This window comes from Fundulus heteroclitus, chromosome 1, assembly GCF_011125445.2.
Source record: "Fundulus heteroclitus isolate FHET01 chromosome 1, MU-UCD_Fhet_4.1, whole genome shotgun sequence".
NCBI classification, from domain to species: Eukaryota; Metazoa; Chordata; class Actinopteri; order Cyprinodontiformes; family Fundulidae; genus Fundulus; species Fundulus heteroclitus.
Genome location: NC_046361.1, coordinates 23,098,159 through 23,111,879, shown reverse-complemented (window position 1 = coordinate 23,111,879; position 13,721 = coordinate 23,098,159). Strand labels below are relative to the sequence as shown.

At 40.2% G+C, this 13,721-nt stretch overlaps 1 protein-coding gene across 1 annotated transcript in view; it reads left to right on the top strand.

Annotated features, from left to right (window-relative positions):
- Nucleotides 1–386: 386 nt before the first annotated feature.
- The window catches only part of LOC105920628 (plakophilin-1), a 23,961-nt gene continuing 10,626 nt past the window's right edge, over nucleotides 387–13,721 (top strand). Inside the window, exons 1-7 of the mRNA XM_012856250.3 lie at nucleotides 387–603; nucleotides 3,199–3,308; nucleotides 10,370–10,495; nucleotides 10,578–10,768; nucleotides 11,134–11,275; nucleotides 12,163–12,370; nucleotides 12,626–12,779. Coding sequence (XP_012711704.3) covers nucleotides 417–603; nucleotides 3,199–3,308; nucleotides 10,370–10,495; nucleotides 10,578–10,768; nucleotides 11,134–11,275; nucleotides 12,163–12,370; nucleotides 12,626–12,779 — 1,118 coding nt within the window. The 5' untranslated portion in view covers nucleotides 387–416. The remainder of the gene's footprint in view (nucleotides 604–3,198; nucleotides 3,309–10,369; nucleotides 10,496–10,577; nucleotides 10,769–11,133; nucleotides 11,276–12,162; nucleotides 12,371–12,625; nucleotides 12,780–13,721) is intronic.

Below are 13,721 nucleotides of genomic sequence, written 5' to 3'. Positions count from 1 at the left end.
CTACAACAAAAGGCCCTGTGAACCTGTTGTCCTCGATTCACCTCGCAGCTGCTATAATTTTTTTTTTTTGCAAGTTAAAACAAATGCACTCTGCAACCGTCCCAAAACAAATGACATGCCTCAGTATTTGAACATACACAGAAGTTGCGCAGTAACGTGGGCTGTCATGAGTTCCTCTCCCGCCTCGGCTCCACCCTTCATCCCCACACCTGCACGTGAACTCTCCTCCGCGCTCGAAGGGGCGCGGTCCCCAAGGGTGGAGTCCACAGCTCCTGCTCTGGGAACATTTACCATCTGTGCGCTCTTGGCACGTCTATGCACCCGCTGTTGCTGCGCCTCTTCACCGTGGGCCCAGCTCTCGTTTGGAGAACTCTTTCGACCCATACGCTCCAGGTCGGGGATCTGAGTTTGGGAAGATGATGGCACCGGATCCGACGCGCTTTACTTCGAACGTCGGCGGCACGGTCGGCGGCACGGAGGACACGTCGCTCGAGGTGCCGTCCGACAGGGACCTGTCCTCGGGGAAGCAGCGCGTACTGAACCAGGTCCACAGCATAAAGAGGAGCAAGTCCAAATACAAAAGTGGCACGACGAGCCCCACAAGTAGGGGAACTGCTTTCTTTCAAGCTATTTTACACGCTTTTCGTCAAATCTCGTGCAGGATAGTTCTTTAGACAGCTTTTGGAGGTTCTTTTTGTTTTCTGAAAACGGTGCGTCATACACATTTCCAGAGTTGTCACTCACGAAACTGGCTGCTTTCCCAGACTTTTTTTTTTTTTTTTTTTTTGCCTCATTATACGGTTAGGCTCTCACTTGAGGTGTTTGCAGATTAAATCAGAAGGGAGAACATTAAGCGTTGTAGTTTCTAGTCTAAACTAGTTCAGTGTGGGAACGTGACGCACATGCACACACAAAAAAGTTTTGACATGAGTGCCTCTTCAGGCTTTAAAAAAATATTTCATCGTCAAAGCAGTCGCACTGTCGTTGCAAGAAAGGTTACGTGAAAACAAAATAGACTTTTTAAGACTTAAAACTACGTATGCATAAAAAGTGTATCAAAAAGTCTCCCCCAAATTACCTGACGCTTTGCGTCAGGTAGCCTACTAGACCAATAGACACAAACAAACAAACAAAAATCATTTCCGGGTTTACGCGGGGTTTTCTCTTATTTGCTTTTCCTACAAAAGGCAACTGTGTGATCTGCTAAAATGTAGAAATGTATTAATGCCACGACGAAGATCTCTTGTAATCTGAGAAAAAGAGTGCAGCCTATTCAGTGCAGGATAGTCCCGCTTTTTTTTCTTTATTTTTTTAGGTGGTTATGGCAACACGGGATTAGTAGCCTGTGTCTAATTTCATGCCTGCCGTTTTACTGCCACTTTGAGCATAGAAACATCATCAGTTGTATTTATGCAACAAGAGATGCATATTTTCAAATTTGTCAAATTAGATCACGCCATTTTATTCTAGAGATTAAATTTAGATTAAGAAAAGTATTAAAGTTGCTTGTGCTGGAATAATTTTCTTGATTTCATGTTTTTTTAATGTTATGGCAGGGAATTAGAATACAATTTATATCTTAAATTTCAAAAGGTTTAAGCAAAATGTTATTTTGTTGATTTATAATGTCTTATTTGTGTGCGCACTGTAGTCCAACCATGAATTATGAGAGGAGTGGCGAGTGGTAGGTCAGTGGTTAGAGCAGGGTTACTGCGCCCTGGAAAGGCTGCCAGTTCGAGTCCTATGGACTGCCACCAGGTGCTGAATAGTTGCATCCCGGTGCATCCTTAAAATGCAGAGGACAAATGTCATTGGAATGTGGGTGGCAGTGACAAAGATGATTATTGTAAAAATATTTGAATGAGGGTTTGAGCTGCACATGCATCTGAGTTCACAGGGTTGCTTCTAGCTTTAATATTTACTTTGCCTTGCAGCTTGACTCATTACGCAGTAACAATAAAGCAAAAATGATTACAAAATGGTGATGCATAAAACATATGTTTTATGTTTAGGCATTTAGATGTTGCAATTCAAAGTTGCAAAAGTTGTGTGTTTTGCAGTTTGAGATTTGTGGGAAAACAGTTGGTGTGTGTTCCTAAACAAAACAAAACAAAACAGAGAATTGTGTCTGTGCAAAACCATTAGCACCTTTCTGAAGCAGTGTTTACTATGTTAAAATCAAATGGTCCGTGCTGTGTTACTGTTTCAAACAGCCAATAAAAAGTTGCATTACTGCCTATGCTTTGCTTTGGGCGATTATAGAAAAAACGAATACCGATAAAATAGAAATGCTATTGATGGATATCTATAATTAACAACAAATTCAAAACATTGCCATTTTATGCTGTTGCTTAGTGTTGCTTAGATACTGAACCCACAAACACTGAATTCAAACTTAACCGTTTTTTCAACCAACTTTTTACCTAAACTGCAGCATTCCTGAGTCTGCATTTGTGATCGGTTGGGAGGATGTAATAACTGTACTATTACCCTACATGGCTAGAATGCAAAAGGAAGGAAAACTGTTATTCTCCTAAACTTGTTATTGACCCTTTCTTTTTTTCTCTCATCGATATACGTCTGTCGATCGATATGTATTGTTATTGAGTTATCGTCCAGCCCTACTGTGCAGCAGTTTTCCTACAAATAAATTAGGTTTTCATTAAAAACAGTCATAGGTCAGCAATCTTGTTTGAATAATGTGTTTCATGCCTCATATTTTATATGTATTCTTATCTTAAGCACGGAGAAATAAAACTATTACACAACTATTTTTATTTCAACTTAATGTAGCCTGAAAGGCCTTGTTTGTGTCGCCAGGTGGTCTGAAAGGTGCCCATCTGTCTTGAGGTAAAGATAAGGAAGCTATTTTTTTTAGCAGATTCTGAGTCTGGTCACTCGGCACAGAATAGGCATTGATTCTTTGTCTTTATGAATGAGCCTATGAGCCAGACAATACAAGCATAAGATATGATGAGTGGCTCTCTACGCCCCAATTACAACACATGGCCTCTTAATCCTGACATGACTTCATGTCTGCTTTTCTTTCTTGCTTCAGACGTGGCGCGCTGATAAAATAACTTAAATCTAGTGTGCGTAGTCTAAATCATTTTGCGCAAACATGTCTGTATGCCATTTTTAAAGGAATAATAATTCGTCTGTGTTTTTGGTGTTTCCATTGGTCTGCTGTTTCCACAGGCCCTGTTCAGGAGACTTCCAAAACCTTCAATGACTTTGGAACATCCAAGTACAAGGCTAGCACCTACAAGCGCAGCATCTCTGCCGGGTCAGCGGGCTTCAACAGAACGGTAATTGTTTCTCGCCCTGTCCCCCTCTGTGTCAGCATCATGTGTCGGTAATCAGAGCACAGACTTCTGTCCCTTTCACGGACTCTACAGTGAATGAACAGACTAAAGATTTTGTTACAGTGGCAAAGTATTTGCTCAGTATTTAGTTAATCTTATCTTTTTTCTCAATACTGTGTTTTATTTTTAATTTTGTTTGTATAGTTCACGTGTGTCATGCATTCTCGTGCAGAATGACAAAGACTAAAACCCTATTGATTAGTAAAATGTTTAGAATCACTTTAGTTGCCATTTTTCATGCCCCTGTGTTTCTTTCCCACTTAACAGCTGGCCATCCTTCCAAATGCTGAAATTAAATACATAAAATTACAACTACACCCAGTTAGCAAAGCAGCCAAGCAGTGGCTTTGGACAAACAATCAAACTCTAATGGTTTGATGGTAAAACAGATGGAAGTAGTATTGGACAGACCACTTCATAGTGTTTGACAAACTATTTTTATAGTTTTCATGTAGCTCTGTGTTGAATGTGAGTAGTTTTTACAATCAGCTGTAGTCAAGAGACATAGATCATGATCAAAAGGACAAAATCCTGAATACAAGCTGCTGGAATGAGCTGAAATGAGCTTCTTCGTGTAAGGCAGCCAAACTTAGTCTTGAATATATATATATATATATATATATATATATATATATATATATATATATAGTGTGTGTGTGTGTATGTATGTATACCTTCTGCCCTAGTAACACCTTTGGGTTTCTCCAGAAACAGGTGGGGTGTGTTGGATATTTAAAATTGTGTAGCTGCAAGATTGTGCAGACAAGGTCAGCAGATCATTTGTTTGCAATGTGTATTTGTGTTTGGTTTTTATAACCAGTTGTTTAAAAAGAATAATTAACTCTATACTCACTCTCTACTCTGTTAAAGAAAGAAATGGGGAAAAAAAAGCGTCAACTGAACTAAACTATTACATAAGTTAAAGAAGGGCGATGTTGACCAGAGCCGTGTGTTTATGTGGCTTTTAATGTGTTGGTGTGCGCATGTATTTATGGTGATTTGACCTGAAATGATCTGCTCACACATAAGTGAGGCATTTCTAGGGAGGGTGTCAGGTGTTGCCTATTCTGAGGAAGGATCATAATCAACACATCATGAGATACGCTTGTGATATCGTGCTGACTTGTAAAGATGGCCAGCCGACAAATGTTTGGTAGAATCTACTTTATGTAACTTATTCCATGAAATTCAAGAAAGGATGATTATTTGCTTCAATAAATCATAATTTCTGATGATCTGGCAGTTCACAAAAATGTATGTGTTTTTATTTCTGATTTGAAAAAAAAAATCTATAAATGATATTTTACATTAATGAACCCATGTTGTTTGTTGTGCTGCAATGTTGCCTTTAGGGTCAAATTGAGCTAGTAAGATAAGGAATGGTTATCTTGCAATACCTGCAGTTTCTTGTTATTTTAGAAGCCACATCCTTTGTTAGTTGGCACTTTACTGAATGTCATTATACTTGGAAGATAATTTGACAATAGCATATGTTTACAGTTTTGATTGCTGCATAATGTTTTTAACGTAGAATGTGACAGTATCTAATTTGAAATCTTGCCCGAAGCTGAGAAACACAAACTTAAAAGGGGGCGTGTGCAAATGCTGCTAAACGGGCTTAATTAAAACCTTTACTCCAGTGCTGTGTTGCTTCACGTTATTCCATATCCATTGCATTAGCAATAAATTCTCACACTGTCATGTGCGAATGGATCCTGCTTTATCTTGCCGCTTCAGCCCATTTGAGACCGTGTGCCGTCGTTGTCTGTTTCTGTAGATGTTTTAAACCGTTGAGCACAGATTTGAAGAATAATTAATGACAAAGCTATGCTGACTTTTTGTAAACCAGCATTAGCCGTCATTTATAATTTATTCATTTATTTTTTACATGTTTTTTTCTCAGTTGTGTCTGTTGATACAGTCACAAGGGAAGGAAGCATTTAGGACAGTGAAAGTAAACGTTGTTGTTCTCAAGGTATGCTGTTTACATATCTCGTTACACCTTCTATGCCAAGTTATATGGCTGATCCTTGTGTGGCTTTTCAGCTCCCTGTCAGGTTTAAAACTGGAAGGAATCAACTATGTATGTCTCTTTCTTTTTTTCACATGAACTAGTTCTCCTCCCTTACAATTAAAACTGTCAAGGTGTCAGCTGCAGGCATTGATGAAAGCTTTGATTAATGATTTTTGTGCAATGAGACGATTGCGTCTCGCTTCACTTATGTTCAATGCATCAAGTTTGACTGGAAGCACTCTTTCTGCCAAACCGCTCATTTTCGTATTACATTTTAAACAGATGCTTGATAGGAAAATGGCTGATAACTTGGGAAATGTCAGGATATGGTTCTGTTATGTTCCTGAGACTCTTCCTTTTTTTTTTTTTTTTTTTTTTTTTTTTTTTTCCCCAGTGTCCTGTCTAGCAATATGGCAATAGGAATTGATGTCTCAATGCCAGATAGAGCTCGACAGATTTTGCTTTTACAAGTGGAGCGTACAGCTTTCGCCATAGTGCTCCACTTGATTTATGCTTGTAAATAGCTTTATTATGATTCCTGCAAGGAGAATTTCAAACTATGTGGACATGACAATGGGAGAGTAAAGGAAGAACAAAAAGTGAAAGAAAAGAAAAAAAAGAGTAGAGGTGAAAGAAAGAGGAGATAAAAGGGAGAGAATGATAAAACCTTCTTTGTCTGCTCCATCACCTGGAAAGAGACACAAAAAGAACAGCACAACCAACAGACATAAAGCAACAGATACACTCGAATAACACCTAGATGCCATTGCTAAATCATATATATTATTATGTAAGCTGACATGTGTAATGTGATATTTGAAAAAAAGAAGGTGAAAGAACATAAATAAATAAATAAATTATAAGATTACTGTATATAAGTGAACACTTAATACCTGGGACCCAGCACCTGTGGGAGATGTGAGAGTGCACTAGTTTAGGTGAAGATTATCCAGAAATAGCTTGATAGTGATTGTGGAGAACCGAAGACCCGCCTTCCCCGAGCACAGAGGCAGGCGTCAGGGGACCCGTAACCCTGAAAGGGGTCCCTAAAGCAGGTCGCCCAGGAGGGGCCGACACAGGATATCTGCAACCCCCCCCCCAAGGAAGGAGCAGAGACGACCCCGAGGAAATCCCCCAGCCACCGCAATGCCGACGCCCTCAAGAGCCGCGGAGACGAGCCCGTGGGCTACGCCGGCAGCTAGCCCCGCTGAAGTGGTCCCGGCCATGGGCCCTGAGGGCCAGAGGCCCCAGGGGCGCCCCGCCCCCGCGACGGGGGCCCCGGCCGCCCCCGGGGGGCCAGGCCCCGCGAAGAGGCCGCCGGGAGTGGGCCGGCGCACGCCCGGGAACCCGCCCCAAACCCAAAGCCAACCAATGCGCCAGGGGGCCAAGGCGCCCGCCAACGAAGTGGAGGAGGGCAGGACGTGGAGGGATGGGCTCCGCACCTAGCGGAGACTTGAGATGTTCTTAGGAGAGGGAGCGGACCACACCCATACCTGGAAAAAAAAAAAAAAAAAAAGGAAAACTCATTCACCCCATCCCTCCATCCCTCCCTTGTGCCCCCCTCACCACACACAGAAAAAAAAAAAAAAAATAAATAAATAAAATAAAAAAAAATAAATAAAAAAATAAAATTTAAAAAAAAAAGACGCTGTACACACATTCCCACATAACACTCACACCCAACACTGACCAAAGGCGGGGGGGTCACCCCAAATCGACTACACGACTGCTTGTGCCCGACCCCCGGCCCCGGCCCCAGACCAGACGCCCCCCAGACTGGGCCCCCCCAAGAGGGCGGGCCAACACGACCCGCACGAGCCACCCGGCCAGAGCCCACCCCTCCCCCTAAATACCTAATAAACCCCCTCCCTCCCCCCACCTTACCCTTGCCATCCCTGCCCCCCGCCCATCCTGGGGGGAGCGGAGGCATCAGCCCCAGACCTGGCAAGCCGCTGACTACCCACCGCAGCCCCCCACCAAGACCCCGGACACAGTGGCCTGAGACTCTTCTAAGTTTCAGATAGTCTTACTTGGAAACATTTGAAGTGTGTATATGTGTTTTGTTTGAGTAAAAATGAAATAAACTACTACTTTATGTTAGTTTTATCCCATTTCAAGACACTGAACATGAGTTAAAACAGTTTTATTAACTTTGTTCTGTACCAGCCCAAACCGAGATTTGGAGAGAAAAAAACTGAATATGAAATAAACAAAACTTTGTGTCAGGTTAGATTTCCCTCATTTTGGTTGCAGCCAATATTTTTTTAACTGTTACTGTTAAAAATGTGTTGCCTGTCTTTTTTGTGGCCTTGATTGCTTCTCTATTAAAGCACAGAGTCTAGTAGACCGATGGGTTTGTCCTTTAACAATATGTCAATTCCAAGATATTCCACATTAAATTAAAGCTCCCAGTGCCCTCCACAATTCTTTGCACACCTGGTAAATATGTGTAAAAAGTAGGGCTGCGTGATATTGGGAAAGCTCCATTTATAACAGGGTAACCCATAATGCCCTACCAGACCATCAATAAGACTTTAAATTTGAGTGTTTTTTTTTTTTTCCAAACCCTTACTCTAAGAACTGCTGCAATACAATACATTTTCCTAATGTTGGTCAAGATTATGGTACCACGATTTTGGATGAGCTGCAACTGTAAGATTGTTTGACCTGTTTAGATATCCCTAACAGTAGTGTAACCTACTAAATAGCATCCCCCTGTGTTTTCTGTGTCCTGAGTTTTGTGGCAACTCTTTATTCTGACAATGTTTTTAAGGTGGTAGTAGGCCAATTTATGAATACTTTTAAAGCAACACTGGGTAAGTTTTGACCAGAGGTGGGTAAAGTAGCCAGAAATTGTACTCGAGCAAGAGTAGCACTGCTTCAACATGTTTTTATGCAAGTAAAAGTCAAAAGTTGTCTGCCAAGAAATTACTCAAGCAAGAGTAAAATAGTATTTAGTAAAAAGGCTTCTCAAATACTGAGTAACTAATCATAACATCTGATGATTTAATATTTAAAAAGTATGTAATCGGACAGACAAAAATAAAAAGGTTACATGAAAATTCTAAAAGATACACAAATGACAAAAGAAAAACTTTTCTAAGTAATTTTTTCAACATTAAACTTGAAAACAATTCTTACAGCAGTTAATATATGTACAGTATGTTAGAACAGTGCAAAGTAATTTTAATGACAATATCGACTGTTTACTGTACATCCAATTGACCTCCAAATTGCTCAATGAGCTCAGCAAATTGAAAATAACATCAAAATAACAATGATTGTGTACAAATAAGAAGTTTCACTTTAACATAAACTCTAGGTATTTGTAGCTGGTGCATTTTTTATTAAAACAAGTATGTTCTTTTATTCATGAAGTTACAGGAGATAGAGTGGCTAGAGATTTTACTCAAGTAAGAGTAGCGATACTTGAGCAATAGTATGACTCAAGTAAAATTAAAAAGCACAGTGCAGTAAAACTACTAAAAGCACATTTTGTTCAAAAAGTTACTCAAGTAAATGTAACTGAGTAAATATAAGAGGTTACTACCCACCTCTGTTTTTTATAATAATAATACATTTTATTTTAAAGCTGCCTTTCTGGAAATTCAAGGTCACCGTACAAATAATAGATGAAAATTCATCAATGTCAAGAACATAATCGAAACACAGAATAAAGACCGTTTTAAAAGATACAAAGGCTGTGACAGGGAGATTGATATCAAAGAGAATAGGCAATCTTAAACAGATGAGTTTTGACTTGTGATTTTAAATGGAGAAGTAAATTTGTGTTTCTAAGTAGGGTTGGGGTGACCCAAGTATTATTTTAAATTGAGATATATTAATTATATTATTCAATATATAGCACTTTGTGCATATCAATGCTCCAAGAGAACTACCCTTCTCCAAAACACGCCTAAGTTGCTTGAGACGGTCGGTTCATTGATGTATATTAATGTAATATATTTCAATGGGTCATATCCGTCACTCATTCTAGGTTATCCAGTCTGAGCTCTTGGTGTATGAATGTGTGTACATTGGTGAGTGTGATTGGGCGAATGTGGCTTTAGTGTGAAGCTCTTTGGGTGCTCAGTATGATTAGAAAAGCACTATATCAATTTAGTCCATTTACCATTCTCAATCTGCTGGTCCAAAGTGCTTAGCTATCAGATTCCAAAACACAGAGGGAGACTGTTTTGTTTTTTGACAGTGCAGTGTTGCCAGTGGCCTTCATGGGCACTAAACCTGGACGTTACAGGCCTAGCCCCCCTAAGGCGAAAAGTTACACAGTGTTGCTTGAATGTATCATAGCCTGCAAGCTGAATTCTTGCAGTATTTGTGTGTTCCCAAACACATAAGAATCCATTTTGTCCTGCTCCCGTCTCAAACGTTCAGGCCCGAACCAAAAAACATTTGGGCCAATTACGTTGCACTATTATGGTTTAAGGCGGGACATACCAGCTGTGACGAAAGCAAGAGCTGCCAAGCGCACAAACGAACCACAAATTAAACATGGTAGCCTAGGAAGATGCACGCTTAGCTCCTGCTAACACATCCGTTTTGTCAGAATCCCCCATTACTTTTTTGGAAGAACAGCAAAAAGTGCCCTGACCAGTGTAACTTGTTGTGGTTTCTCTTACATTTAATACTGTGATTGGCTGAAACCAATCTTTGGTAGGACGGCACTGGGTGTTGTTTCGCTCAATCCACTCAGAAGGTTCTGCTGCATGTCCCTCCTTCTCCTGAACGGATTCGATGGGAGCAGGCCCAAATTGATAATGTGCAGAACGGAGAGTGTTACGCATTATCAATCTGGCTTGCCATGTTAGCTTTAATCTAGTTGGTAAAGTTCAGGTCTGAGTCCATGATGACGCCTAGGTTTTCTGCAGCTTTCAGCCTCAAAGAGTCTAGTTAAGTTCCTATTACTTGTCTTACATTTTTGCAACCAAAACCATTAACATCTTTCTTTTCTGCTTTCTTTTCACTTTAGGGAACTGTTCAGATGAGTCGAAATTTAACCACAAAAAGTATAAGACAAATAAAAAGCCCTAATGGCCTGAAACCCAGTTCCAGTGACCCTGCTATGGTTCCTGATCTCCCTTTAGCACCTAGCATGGTAATTTGTTTTTGTTTTAGAGTTTTTTGACATATTTTAAAGTGATACAAAATTAATTTGGTAAACTGCTATTCTTCTTTAGAAAGTCAAAGGCCAAGCTGGTGAAAGCCAAAACGGTTTTCAGAATCAAATTAGCGGATATTATCGTTCAGTAAAGGTTGGAAAAAGTGTCACTGAGAGCTCGACGCAAATTGTCCCTTCACCTCCTGTCATCTCTCCAAGCAATGGCAAGACGGGCAGCTTCATATATCCCACCATGGAGCAGAAATCCGAGTGAGTTCACGTTTCTCTTTGCGTTCAGCTTTGACTCTATCTTTTATTGGCCTAATAGTGATAGTAATATCATCTTTATTGTCATTGAAACATACATTACAACGAAATTTGTTCTCTGCTTTTAACCCATCACCCTTGGGGAGCAGTGGGCTGCCATGTGCGGCGCCCGGGGAGCAATCTGGGGTTAAGGGTCTTGCTCAGGGACCCAGAGTGCTGGCACTGGGGATTGAACCGGGGACTTGCATCCTTCTCTGAGTGCAAGTGCACTACTCTAACCACTAGGCCAACACTCCTAACCAGTTTCCTGTGAATTCTCAACACCTGTTTTCCAACCCTGTCTTCAATTTCCATGTCTGTTCCGATAGGTTGAACTCCATGGTGAACATTGGAGACTTAGACCTAGAAACGGCAGTGGAATACCTGAGAAGAACTAATGAGAGCTACCATCAATGTGGGGCCAACTTCATCCAACACATCTGCTACACGGAGGATCCTCCCAAAGACAGGGTTGGTATACAACACTCAGCCTGTTTACAGGAGCAGTCGCAAACAATATATTGTATTTTCCCACTGGTTTGGTGCTGGGTTTGTTGTGTACTGTGCACCTCTAAAGTTCATGTGGCGTGACGCAACAGGAAAACAACCGGAGCCACAATCAAACGGTTTCAATCAGAACAAAATTCGGTGTTAATATTGTCGAGTCAACGTCTAGTCGTAAATCGCATTGCTAATTTCTCTCAGGCCTTGACAGTTGATGGTGATGCTTTCCATCCATTTAACTGACTGTGAGCTATTTTGCAAGGGAGATTGGGGAAACATTTCTGTTTAGTTCTGCAGATCTGGTACAGACCCGAAAAATACAAACAACAAAAGGTGCTTCACCAAAATATTCACCCAGGAGAGGTGCAAAAAACACTTAAGATTTTTATTTGTAAAATGCTGTGTTTCTTCTTTGCAGTTCTGCAGATAGTTTCCATGGGTCTATCACATACGATTTTAATGAATACATAGAATAACTTGGTTGTAAAATGACAGAATGTCAAATAGATTATTAGTACATTTGTAAGGCATCCAAATTTATAGCATTGGCGGTTTATTCATGCTAATTTAGAAATGACAGAATCACATGGTTTTCAATGATTTTCCAGTTATTTAGTAATTTATATAAATTGATATATTAATTTTCTGCAGTGAGTGAAATTTATCACTTAGGGACGGCAGCTGCATAAAATTCAGGGATAATCATCGTTTTACTGTCATTGAGCTTTAAAAGACAAGAACTAGAATAATGTAGAGATTCCAATGCCAGAATATCACCCAATATATTTATTTTTAAGATTCTGGTCACATCTACGGGTATATAAGGGACTGCCAAACACAATGGTGTCTTGCAGGTACGCGAATTAGGAGGAATACCACATCTGGTGAACATGCTGGAGAGCTTACAACAAGGGCCAGCCCAGGCTGCATCTGGGGCTCTGAGGAACCTCATCTACCGGAACAAAGAAAACAAGATATTAGTTCAGAAATACGGTGGCATAGCTAAGGCCCTGAACCTAATGAAGAGGACGAAGTCCACTGAGACAAAGAAACAAGTCACTGGTATGATGCTTGATTGCAACAGAATCTTTAGCACAGCCCTGAGAAAACATGACTTTGTGATATTGGTGAATATTACAATGTTGATGATTGTGATTAACCTGCATTTACATTATTCTTTATTTTCCACAACTTACCGTGATCCTTAGCATCCCACTTACTACGATGTATGGGATTAGGTCAAGTGTTCAGGTAGTTGCTCATGTGTTGAGCAAAACTCACACTATAAAAAAGTACTATTTTTATTTATTTTTTAAGGCCTGCTCTGGAACCTGTCTTCTGAGGATGAGGTGAAGCCTGAACTACTTAAAACAGCACTTCCATTTCTTACTAAAAATGTGGTGTTGCCATATGGCTCCCATGAGGCAGACGTAGATCCAAGCGTCTTCCATTATTCCCTTGGCTGCCTGAGGTAAGTGTGTTTCTTTCATATACAGTGCCCTGAAACATATTTGCACCTTTGTTTTGTTTTTGCTTTTATTGCAATAAAATGTTTCACCTGAGTGTAAAAAAAAAAAAAAAAAAAAGTTTTTGAAACAACCATTTAATTTATCAAACCTAATAACTGGTTGTGTCAACCTCGACAGCAGAGATTGCTTTCACATGTCTGCAATGACTGGCAATGGGTGGGAACTTCTCTGGATGAGCTCCTCTTTGCAGGATTTTTTAAAGCTGCACGGGAGATTGTTTTTTGAACATCCTTTTAAGGCCATACCGCTAAGTCTCAATCAGACGTTAAAATAAAAAAATAATAAAAATTTCAGCCAGTAGGAGATGGACTTTTTTTGCTCATGGTTCTGATGCATAACAAGTGGGCTTGAGTTTAAGGTGATAAACCGGTGACGTTCTCTTTAAAGATTTTCTGGCAGAGAGCAGATTTGCAAAGTTCTTCTTGCTTCAAGCAGTAAAGCAGCCCCAGACCAACACACTGCCACCACCATGCTTGGCCATGATGTTCTTTTTTATGTGCGTTACAATCGACCTGATGGTAATGCGTCTTTTTCAGACAACTTTTGTCTAGTCGGTCTACTGAATATTTTCCCCAAAGTCATGGGGATCATCAACAGCTTTTTTTTTTGTAAATGTAAGATAGGCATTTGTGTACTTAAGAAAAGTGAAGCCTGCCATGGTTTACCTGCTGTTCTTGGTTTACATGAGACCTCCTGAATGACTTGTCAAAGAAGCCAAAAAAGTAAATGTGGCAGGCCAGCCAAGGTGCTTTTTTTTTCTTTTGTTTTGGTAGGTGGGGTTAAGGAGCTTTTTTCCCTTAAGGAATTTAATCATTTAAAAGGGGAATTTTGTATTTACTCAGGTTATTTTTTTATATAAAAATGAGTTTGACTTGCAACTGTGT